This window comes from Macaca thibetana, chromosome 3 (genome assembly GCF_024542745.1).
Source record: "Macaca thibetana thibetana isolate TM-01 chromosome 3, ASM2454274v1, whole genome shotgun sequence".
Lineage (NCBI taxonomy): Eukaryota > Metazoa > Chordata > Mammalia > Primates > Cercopithecidae > Macaca > Macaca thibetana.
In genome coordinates this window covers 90,927,034-90,939,070 of record NC_065580.1, presented here as the reverse complement: position 1 = coordinate 90,939,070, position 12,037 = coordinate 90,927,034, and the positions used below count along the sequence as shown (strand labels likewise).

At 36.8% G+C, this 12,037-nt stretch overlaps 1 protein-coding gene and 1 non-coding gene across 2 annotated transcripts in view; both read right to left on the bottom strand.

Annotated features, from left to right (window-relative positions):
- Positions 1-12,037, bottom strand: part of ITGB8 (integrin subunit beta 8) — an 86,083-nt gene that overhangs the window by 31,807 nt on the left and 42,239 nt on the right. The window contains exons 4-6 of the mRNA XM_050785401.1: positions 4,662-4,908; positions 3,128-3,293; positions 2,037-2,195 (exon numbers count right to left, since the gene is read on the bottom strand). Coding sequence (XP_050641358.1) covers positions 2,037-2,195; positions 3,128-3,293; positions 4,662-4,908 — 572 coding nt within the window. The remainder of the gene's footprint in view (positions 1-2,036; positions 2,196-3,127; positions 3,294-4,661; positions 4,909-12,037) is intronic.
- LOC126951823 (small nucleolar RNA SNORD56) lies at positions 6,542-6,612 on the bottom strand. Its single transcript, XR_007724671.1, has one exon. It is a non-coding gene; the product is annotated as a small nucleolar RNA SNORD56 (small nucleolar RNA).

Genomic DNA, 12,037 nt, shown 5'->3' with positions numbered 1-12,037 from the left:
AAAGTACCCTTCTAAGGTGTTAACAAACACATTATTCCTTGGATTACTCAATATACTATAGCAGTGACATGTGAAGGGGTCATTCCTTTAAATACTGGGAACAATGACCAAGAAGGTAAGAGAAGTTATCGATGTAATCATCCAATTTCCTGATGACATAAGAATCCAAGCCCTATCTAAAATTCGACTGGACTTATAACTTATTTCCATAAGGTTCTATAATATGATATATGTCTGAAATTATTACAGCATTTCTTTGCCTAGGAAATCCTCCCTAGATGAGCAATAGTATCCTTTCAAATACAATTATGGAGAGATGACTTCAATGACTTGGCAAAACTCCCAAAGAATAATACAATTTGAGAATAATGTCATTGTTATTTCTTCTTAAAAAATAAAAACCTTCTCTTTGTCTCACAATAGAATAATTCTTCCTGTACCCTCTCCCACTCCTCAATAAATAAATTAGAACCCTATCACCGATCAAAAGAGGTTAAATAGAAGGAAATGTAGATAAGAAATGACTAAGTAGAAGTAGGTGGGTCTGTCAAAGTCAAATAAGGCTGAGTAGAAGAGAATTAGGGAAAGACGCTATTGGAATAACTCCAATTCTTGAATTTTTGAATTCAATCTCTAGTTACCTTTTAAAATGTTTATATTTTGATGCTACTTTCAAGAAACTAAAATGACCAAGGGTTGAACTTGTTTCATATGGTAATACAATTGCCACTCTAGAATTTCAACATATCTCGTAGGGTTTTGCAGATGGACTGGTGATCTGTTTAAAATTTATCCATGGGAACCACACAAATTTCAGCATAATTTTCATGCTTCTGATACTGTGATTCCCAAACTGCGTGTGGGGTGTCTTGGTGCACTGCAGCACACTCCCAAGGGTGGCAGGAAATAATTTAAATCTTCAAGAGAAATACAGTGACATTCAGCATGTATCAGGTACCAATGAAGAACTAGTTGGAGGGAGTTCATAGTTTTAAGTTTACTTTCGGTCTTATTCTTTTAAATGACATTAATCTTTGCCGAGCTGGTCAACTTGAAAATCAACATGGAAGAAGAAATCAGGGTAGTGATGACCAATCTTATTTCAGGATTTGAAAATTTCTCTTCGTAAGTTGCTTACTAAAACTGAAACATGTCTCTCTACATTTGATACATTTGTATTATTTTTAAGGAGTTACTAAGTTGTTAAGACAAAAATAGTTGAGTTATTTGGACTTAACCACTTGAAAAACAGAACTATTAGGTATTTCTTTTGACCCATGAGTGTCATGGAATAAAATCACTGAGACACTAAGGTCTCCTGAACTGAGAAAGTTGGAGAGGTTCTGTTTTAACATATGCAAGAATATATAAATAAGTGTCAACATCAGAAGTAAATGATGCTTTGGGCTGTTGATTCTTCACAACTAGAATTAGATAATGCCAGGGAAGATATGGTTCTAGGTGATTATATTAAATATATGATTCAGAGCTTATACTAACCCTCAGGAAGCAAGCCAGATAGTCACTGATTTAAAGAGGCCTTAAATAGATAAGATGCAGAGAGAAGTAAGGTACAAAATAGAGAAAGCCTACTTTGTTTTACTCTCTTTCTCTCTTGTCTTTTTTCCTTGGTTTCTATTTAGTTTCTACCTACTGTACTGTGAGGTTTCCTCCTTAAAATGTTTGTAGATATTGACCCTGTACAACTGGTCTGTTTGTAAAAAGCAAAGGTATACTTTTTTCCCCTGTCCTAGAATTACATAAAAAGTAAAATCTTGTATCATTTTTATTTTCAAAAATTATACTGTGCTTTGTCATTCATCAAAGAGTCAGCTACTAGAAACTGTCAAAGTGTTTGATTCATACATTTTATTGATCAGTATTTATAGATTGCACTGTTCCATAAATTCTCTCTCATGGCTTATCCTTGTTTGTTTTTTAGGTAATTTCCTGGTACAAAAATAGTGGAGTTGCCAATTTAAAATTGTACTTTAACCAAAAGAGTCATATCTACTAAGGGGCTACTGCTACATTACCATGGTTGTCGATTTGACGTAGACGTTGTTTTTCAGATGGCAGTTTCCGTCATTGGGCACCACTATGCCTGCCAATTTGCTATCAAGAGCAAGATGAGATGTCTGATCTGTCATCACCAGCAGCAATCTTTTAGCCTCTTTTCGCCATCCAATATGACTCTTAAAAATAAACATGTAATTAGATTTTGTACAATAACATAGATCTGTACTGTGGTTTTTACCTCAAGTAAACATCATGTTTGAGTCGATGAACATTAAGTCAGGCTAGAACGATGTGCATGGGTACAACGCTGCTGCATAAATAGCTTTAACTTTCATTTGTACATCCTCTATTTTCCCACAGCCATGTGACCACACTAGTTCCTGGCTAGAGATGTCTAGTGTTCCAGTGGAGGAAGAATAAGGTAGATTAAAAAGTAGGAGAGGCCGGGCGCGGTGGCTCACGCCTGTAATCCCAGCACTTTGGGAGGCCGAGGCGGGCGGATCACGAGGTCAGGAAATCGAGACCACCCTGGCTAAATAAAATTATTTAGTAGAAACCCCGTCTCTACTAAAAATACAAAAAAAAAAAAAAAAAAAAAAAATTAGCTGGGCGTGGTGGCGGGTGCTTCTCGGGAGGCTGAGGCAGGAGAATGGTGTGAACCCGGGAGGCGGAGCTTGCAGTGAACCGAGATCCGAGATCGCGCCACTGCACTCCAGCCTGGGAGACAGAGCGAGACTCCGTCTCAAAAAAAAAAAAAAAAAAAAAAAAAGGAGGAGAACAAGCTGAAGCGAGGAGGGCAACAGTCTACTTCTAGTTCCTCCTTGGAGTGTGGCGCATGAGAAAAGCAGCCCTTTTGGAAAGAGGGCTTTTCACGTGCATAACCTTTTCTTTCCCTTTTATCTTTTCCTATTTAAATCCCTCCCCCAGTTTAGTCCCTCTGTACCAAACACATACCAAAATGAATCACCTTGGTGAGGAGTAAGAGATAGTAAGATATGTTTTCTTCTACACTACGTTTTCACTCCTCAAATCAAAGAGAAAACAAAAATTCTAAATTCTTTGAAAGTTTTGCATCTTAGCAAACACTCAATAATGTGAAACGTCTTACTTCACAGACAGCTGCCTGAAGCATGGCGTCAAAACCTCCTTCCGGTGTATCTATGTTTCCAGAGATCTTCTGTCTGTGAACTGCTTTCTCAAACTCAGTGATGTTCTCTGTCAAAGACAGCACATGGATGTATCCATGGGGAGGCATGCAGTCTAAATTGTAGTCACTATATGGGAAAAGAGGAAGTGTAAAGTTTATTTTGCTCTTCTTTCTTAAGCATTCTAGAATACTTAACAGTAAAATTGTACAGTTGAGTGAAAAGGGAGTACTTCTTTTGTGCCAGGGGAATTTTATAAGACAAAAATCTGTGCTTATAAAATTAGAGAGAAGTTCAATATTGATGATCATTTCTTTGCAAGTAGGAAATAAGACTATAAGTAGCTGGTATTCAAAAAAATAAAGATGATTAAACATGTTTGTTAATATAGGACAGCTAAGGGCTTTCAATATTTAATCTGCACTGAATTTTTAAGGTGAATAAAAGAATGTGCAGTGATTTCTTATCATTGAACAGCTGAGAAACACTTTTGGAAAATGCTTTTGAGGAATTTAGTTGAAATGTGATAATACTGTTTGTTTTTTAATACTGCACTAATTTTTAAAATCATGCTTGGTGGAATTATTGATGAACAATCAAAATTCATTAAAATTATTTTGAGAATCCATGATATCCAGAAAGTAAGAATGATTCCTCTGGTACATTCACCTCAAGAAGGCTTATGAAACTCCATTAGTGGATGCATCAATCCTGTTCTGGTACAACAGATGACAGAGCTGTTTCGGTAAATTGGAATGTGTATTTTAAGGTAATCTAAGGAATTGGTAGAAGCAAGAAAGATAAAGTCTTTTATGAAAAAAGATCCAAACGGATTTATTTTTCTGAAAATTCAACGGGCTAATGGCAATATTATGTGAGACACTTACATTTTTAAAGTTAATTCTTCTTTCATAGTGGGACATCTGTTATTTAGAATAAGAATTCTAAAATGATAAGAAAAAAGGCTTTCTAAGCAGTCAAATTCTCATCTTTTGACCCACTTTTTTGTGATAGCTGAGCTTTCTTTGTAGTCACATCATAGGCAACATCATTATCCCCAGTCACAGTACAGTATTGGAGAGATAGATGACGTGCTGGCACAAACTCTTTGAAATGTGTCAAATCATAATTCAGCAATTTTGGAGCAATCAAAGCATAAAAATACAGCATTTCCAAAGAGGTATTTATATACATGGCGGCCTAACTATTGAAGCTTCATTCAAAGCTACTAACATTAGGCATTGTTTTTTGTTTGTTTGTTTATTTTTGGTGATAAAAACTAACTAAATATTTAAAGAAATAGAAAATAAAAAGCCCAATCTACAGGTCATCTCAGAAGTTTTCAGATATGAACAAACTTTCCCACCTCACCAAATATTTTTATTCTTATTTTATAAGACAAAAATATAAAACTTGGTAAGTTCTTTACATTAAAAACAAAGTGAGATTTTATAAGCAAAAAATTAATTTAGCATATGCTCATCAAACCCTAGATACCTGCATTGATTATGAATCCTTTCAGGGTGGATGCTAATGTATGGTGAAACTGTTTTATCAACATATGAACCAAATCCAAGGCGAAAGTCACGGGAGAAAAATGCCATTTTTCTAGATAAATCGTTGCCAACAGAATTTAATTTTTCTATATTATTGTGCATTGATGCTGAGACATCAACCAGATAATAAAGATCCACAGGATATTTCTTCAGAGGATGAATTTTCAGCATAAAATTAGCTTCAGCTCCTAGTTCGACAGAAGAAAAACATCATGTAGTCTTCATTTTAAACTTTTCAGGATAAGCTATCAATAAATTAGTCACATTCTAGCACCTAGCACAATCATCACAAATGTGCACATAAATTTTGGAATATTCTAGTATAATTATAATCATTATAGTATAATTATTATTGTAGTATAATTATAAGGCAATTTGAAAACCATACCAATTTATTAGTCCCAAATCCTACAGTTCATTTCCCACAATTCTATAGGCTGAATAGGGATAATAACAAATAGGCTAGCTCCGTATAAATGTAACAGGGTATCGTATCATTATATGAACCTCCATTGCCTTAGTAGCTAGAAAAACACAGTGCAAACCAGTAAGCGGCATTCTATCTCAAGAGAGTGAGGGGGCTGTACTTGTGGAATGACTTGAGGAAAACTGGGAAGGCATTTTTTTTTTAAATGATCTCTTATTGGATAAAGGCATGAATTCATTCTTTTGGGTTAAAGTGTATTTACACAGGAGATGAGAAAACTCTAGTACTGTGTAGTACAGGAAGTTGTTCAAAATAATTAGTAGCTCGTCACTAGTTAGTTGATATGATTCTTCCCATCAGTTAGCCAAGAGAAAGAATGAGACAGTGGGCTAAAGAATGGTGCCCTGCAGTGCCACATGGAGGACCTGGGGCAGGTAAGGATCAGCATTTGTCCAACACACAGTGGGTGTTCACATGCTGAGGAGGGGCCCCATGAGTGAGGCACCCACTGTGGACAGAACAACTGGATGAGAAGAGGGGGCTGCCACAAGGACAAATGTTGGTAGTCCCCGCAGGGTACTACAATTTTATTTAGTTTTCTGTCATATTACTATTAGATACAAGGACCTGGGTTATCCCCCCTAACCCTCTATAGAGTTGGTACCTCTACTTTTAATTTAAAGTATATAGTGAAAAGGCATCTATTGAAATGTAAGCAATTCATAATTTGTAAATTTTACTTTTTGAAACTATTAAGCAAATGCTTTGTAAGTCATTATTTTTCCATAAGAATATTCTGAATGGAAGACATTTTTAAAATAAACATCTTTTGTATACATAATTTACTTATTTAAAGAACCTTCTAATTTATCAAATTATATTTTTGGTGTTAGTATAAAATAGCAATATTTTCTTTTCAATTATTTCACAAATCAGATGTTTTTCAGCCAAATTACCTACTGTATTCAAAATAATAAGGTTTTGCTGGTATATAATAATAATAATGGGAGAAAGGGACTACTCCTTCCCAATTTGCTTTTTTTGTGCAGGCAACCCCTTTGGTGTAATGCTCCTAGGTTTTGGCTCATATTTGAAAGGAGAAATAGGGCAGGCATGGCCCAGCCCAGTCCATTCTCTCATCCCTTGCCTTCAGAAGTTAGGCTGCCTCCAGAGAGCATATCCTATATTCTGCTCTGCTTTTGGGCTTCTGTTGACAGAAAGACCCGTTCCTGTGGCAGTGTTCTGCAATTTGAGTGGAGAAATTAAATTCAGGGGAATGTTAAACACTGGTACGCTGGACCAGATCGAAGAGAAGTAGAAATTCAGCACTACTGGGAGAGCGACTCATGTGCAGGGACTTGAACCTTGATGTGTGGATCAGTGTATTTTGTTTTTCACTCAGACCCAAAGTATCGACTCTCTCTAGGTGAACTGCTGTTGATGAAAAGTATTGTCATCTTTGTAGATTTAAAAAAGATTGTTTTTGTAAACTGGCCACATGGTATCATGGTATTTTTATGTTGGTGAATCGTTGCAGTTTATGGTGGCTCTGTCTAAAGATGAATGGCTGTTTTCAGAGGTATTGCTAGATGTAATAGATGGTCAGCATATTGTGCCAGGGACCCAGCAAAGGTATGGGTCGGTGACCTCAGCAAACAACCAGAGCCTGTGTAGCATCAGCAAAGGCACAGTCCTTGGAGGTAAGCTATTCAGGGCCTTCCAACCAAATGCTAGCCACACGAAGGCGCTCAGCTGAAACCAGCTGCTCATAGCCTAGCAAGCAAATTCTGGTCTCACTGGCCTCAGCAAAGAAGAAGACTGTGAGAAAGCACTGCCAAATGGTTGGGGTGTGAGGGTGTTGGCTGCTGTGCCTTGATTTTGGATTCCATAGATTCTGGCCTTAGCACGTATACCGGGGTCAGCTGAGGCCTCAGCAGAGAAGTTTCTAATAAAGAGGAAAAGAGAATATTTCCATACACAGGCCTTTTAGTAATTGCTGGCAAGAAAAATAATCAATACTTTTACACTGCAAGACCCCTGAGCTTGTTGTGAGAGTCTAGCTTTAAGTAGTCAATTCAAGGTAAATAGACCTAGATAGGCTGACCCCAAATCGTGCTCTGTTTGATAAGGAGGAAACCAAAGGGGTCAAGCTGGGATTACCATGTCATGCCCATCAGTTTGAGATGTTCCTCATAATATGCTCTCAAGTTGGCTTTGGATTGTATAATTATAAATAAAGGAGAAAACTCTTGGGAGCAGCTGTCCTAGGCATCAGTATTCCACAGTAAGAGGACACAGAAATACCTTTGTGTGGCACTATGGATATTGTGTCCCTAGTTAACGCCCCCACTTAACCTTTGTACGTGATCTCATCGTAGAGCCACTTATAAACTATTTTGGACAAGATGCCTGGGCATAATTTTGGAGGAGAAATGGAATAGGGTATAAAACAGGGGCTTAGAGTGACCCTGGAAATGATTTAATTAATGAAGTGCTATGACCCATGTCAGGGTTTCCAGGAAAATCTCCACTTCCCATCAGTGGTTTCAGAATTATTACCAAAGGAACTCTAGTTGGCATGGGGACGTGGCTATATGAAAAGGACAACAGAAATGTCCGGATAGACCATGGATCTCTGCCCTGACAGGGACAGCACCCTCAGTTTCATCACATGCCTACTGGCAATATCCATTGGTTTTAAACAAACAGCCTGGGAATTTCAGGGAGGGGAGGGAAGGGAAGGGGAATGATTGCTCCTCACTTTTCCTCCTTCCTCCCAAGTAGGACAAGCCCGACTACAATAACCCCCTCCCACATTCACTCCTCCTCAAGCATAATATATGATTTTCAAAGCCATTTTACCTAAAGAATTTTATTAATTTTGCAGAAGCCCTGTTGAATATATTTCTATTAATACTTTACAACTATCTGGGCTATTCCAACTATCAGGAATTATTAAACAGTTATATGCAACTGGATTTGTTATATAAAAATTAAACTTAACCTGGCATGTGCGCTCCAGATATTTTTAGTTGTAAGGTACCATGGGTTAATATTTATATTGAATATTAATAGATGATATGTCAGTGTTCCCTTTTTAATTTCACATTAACTTAATTATAGCTGTTCTTGTCATTTTAGGGGATTTGGGTGTTGAAGATAAAAGTAATTATTACTTTACATTTCTGGTATCTTTATTTGCCAGTCTCAGGAAGTAACCTAAGTAAGTTTCTACAACAGAAAACAAAATTCTGGTGATGCTTCATTTGCTTTTTTGTTTATGTACTTTGCTGCCATACTGCATTCTTTTCAATAGTTTTCTGTTTTTGGAATACAAGTAAATGTGAAGAATCTATTTGGGTGTGTGTTTATGTGAATGTCTTTAAAATATCATTCAGTTCTTCTGAATGCAGAGCTATCTAATTTTCCTTTTTTTTTTTTTGGAATTCGAATCACATTATCTCACCAATTTTTCCTATATTAAACAATCAATTCTTACCACTAAACATATGTAAGGCCAACTTTGGGGAAAATAGTTATAATTGACTATAATTTAGGGCCCACCATAACATTTCCTTCTTTTTTTTTTCCTTTATGAATGTAGAATCTCTAACACAGGGTAGAATCAGGTTAATTTCAACACTATAGTTCAAACTCATTACTTTTGACGCAGTAAAGGGTTTAAGAGTTGAGAATCTAGTAGTTTAGTTTTCACTCACTCTCCTTACCTATTATTCGTCAAGTTAAACATTTCAGTTGAACTCCTCTAGCATGCCAGAATACTGGGATATATTCCTATCCACCCTTGCCCTTCTTGTCTTTTTGCCTGGATTATTTCTATAACCTCTTCATTTGTCTACCTCTATCACTTCATTTTCCTGCCATCATTATCTATACCACCAAATCTGTCTTTTTAAAATTCAAAACTGCTTATGTTTTGTCAACAGCTCTCCACCAGATGGCCAATGCCCAATGGCTAAATATGTCAGATCAAAGTTCCTACATAATACTTACTCTTGTCTACATCTTTAGTGCTAGCAAAACGAATCTGCTTTAATTCCCCCATATACACCCTACAAATGCATACTCCTATGCCCTGCTTGTGGTCCTTCCTCTGCCTGTGGTGACCCAACCTCTTCTTCTTCATGTAATTACCAGTTAGACACCACTCACTAATCTGCTCCTTCCTAAACTGAGCTGAGGGCCCCGCCCCTGTGTTTCCATGGCAACTGGATCATACCACCATTTTAGTGTTTACCATGTAATTATGAGATTCTAGACTGGGCATCTTTATCTTTTTTTTTTTTTTTTTTTAAGCAGCTAAGAGCTACTAAATAAGATAATCTATGTAAAATATTTTCCATAGTATTACATATATAGTAAATGCACATGTTAGTAATTATTACTACTACTAGATTTTAAGCAACATTAGGGTAAGAACTGTTGCTTCATCTCTGAAGCCTCTGTAATTGGCACATACATAGTCACCCATAAATGTTTTATAACTAAACTATATTTGAAGCACATTTTGGTACAACATTTCAAAGGGCCCACATATTTACCACAGAAAGAAGTCAGTATCTAGAATTATTTCCCACAGTGTAGGGAGAGCTTCCACAGAGTTTCTCTAAGAGGAAAACAGTATCATCTGGCTCCCAAATGTTCCTGCCACCACTTATATTATCTCCAGGAAAGCTTTATCCTCGTGCCTTTTGAGATTCTAAGGACTCAGACCCTCATTTCCTTCCACTAACTTTAAAGGGAAGAAGTGAGTCTGTGACAGAATTAGAAAGAAGACATGGAGGAGAGTTAATTAAATTACCTACTTAGAGCTATTGCCAATGATTGGTTTGAATACAAAGAATAAAAAGTGGTTAAAATGAGTTTTTAAACTACTCAAAGAATGGTGTGAGCATCCCTGATGTACTGGGTACAACAAACATGACTGCACACTAGGAAAAGATAAGTAAAAAGCATTCTGCATAAGATGAAATTTTAAAACCAAGAGAAAATGTTGAAAACTGTAAGTGGAAGAATTATAAGCCAATTTCTATTCATTATACTTCAGCAGTGGAAGGAGAAGGGCCCCCAAATGGGACCAGTTTATAATGGCAAGATACAGACTCCAGTACATTTCCTAATTTCTGTGGGAAATAAAGTGAGGAATGTGTGCCGGGGTGGAGAGAAAATGTGCAAGTTCTGTTTTGTTTTCTAAATTTTGAAATCAAGAAAGAGGTAAGGCATATCTGGAAAATCTTACTAAATCTACGCTAAATTAGAAGATTCTTTTTGCCCATTGTTAAAATGAACGAAGTTTGAAACATTTTCTTAAGTTAGTGAAATATAGGTTAAACTAATCCTTATCCTATACATTGTATTATTTCTAAATTAGAATTAGAGAATTCCCTTCTCTCTCCTATTTTCCTAAAGAGGTAATATCCAGTTTCCTTAGAGGACATCAAATAGGATCAATAGTCTACTTCTGTTATCATTTTCCATAAGATTCATAGGTGAAAATAAGAAAAAGGTATAATTTAAGAAGTGAAAATTAAAGAAAATGTCATTTTTTTTTTTTTTTTTTTTTTTTTGAGACGGAGTCCCGCTGTGTCGCCCAGGGTGGAGTGCAGTGGCCAGATCTCAGCTCACTGCAAGCTCCACCTCCCGGGTTTTTACGCCATTCTCCTGCCTCAGCCTCCCGAGTAGCTGGGATTACAGGCGCCCGCCACCTCGCCCGGCTAGTTTTTTGTATTATTTAGTAGAGACAGGGTTTCACCGTGTTAGCCAGGATGGTCTCGAACTCCTGACCTCGTGATCCGCCCGTCTCGGCCTCCCAAAGTGCTGGGATTACAGGCTTGAGCCACCGCGCCCGGCGAAAATGTCATTTTTTAATGTCATTTAAAACATTCAATTAAAATATAGTCCTACTAACATTTTTAAGAAACCTAGTCAGGATATGATGTAGTGAATATATTCTTGAAAAATTTTTAACAGAGGCTACATTGGAAGTCATAAATTTTTATCAGAGAAGAATAAAGTGATAAATCAAAGTTAATATTAAGAGCTGAATGCATTTTCCACTTAGGTATGCATTATATCAAGCCCTTGACTCTGATTCAACTCATGGTGAAAAGGACTTTTACATCATGGAGTATGTTTCTATATATCTGGGGTTGCCAGAATTGAGCTTTATATATTATGCCCTAAGACGGATATGTCTTTGATGTCAAATTCATTTTTAAGAACTTATTTTCAGTTTAATTTAATAAATATTTGCTATATATGGGGATTACAAACTAGTTCTGCCACACGGAGCTCACAACTATGTGGGAAAGATGACTTACACACGTTAGACAATTATGCTAATTTGCACATAGAAATTCAAATAGTAGCGGGAAATTTAATAAAATCAAGCTCCGCAATGACTGACATAAAATTATTTCTCTTTTTTCACTCTCCTACTCCCAATGATCTCTTCCCCACTGCGTTCACTTACCATCTCCTGTTGATGTCTCCTGTTTCTCTTCTATCTCCAAGTCCTATCTCTCCCCGGAGCTTCAGCCTCATATAGCTAAGTCTCTCTCTCTCAACTCAAGACATCCCAGTTTAAATCAACACCACTCCATTCATAAGGAGCAGAATTCCCTACCACACTAAGTTGCTTGCCAGATCCTGGGAGTCCCACATGGCCCATCAATCACCAACTCCTGTGGATTCCACCTCTCCATTCTCCTCAAGTTTACCGGGCTTTCTCCTGTGTCATTACCACTATCATTGCTTGTCTATAGCACTGAAACAATTTTCCAACTTTTGAACTGTTCATTTATAGTCTCAGAAGGACTAAATCATCATTATATCTACAAAAAAAGAACAAGCTAAACTCATTGAAGTGT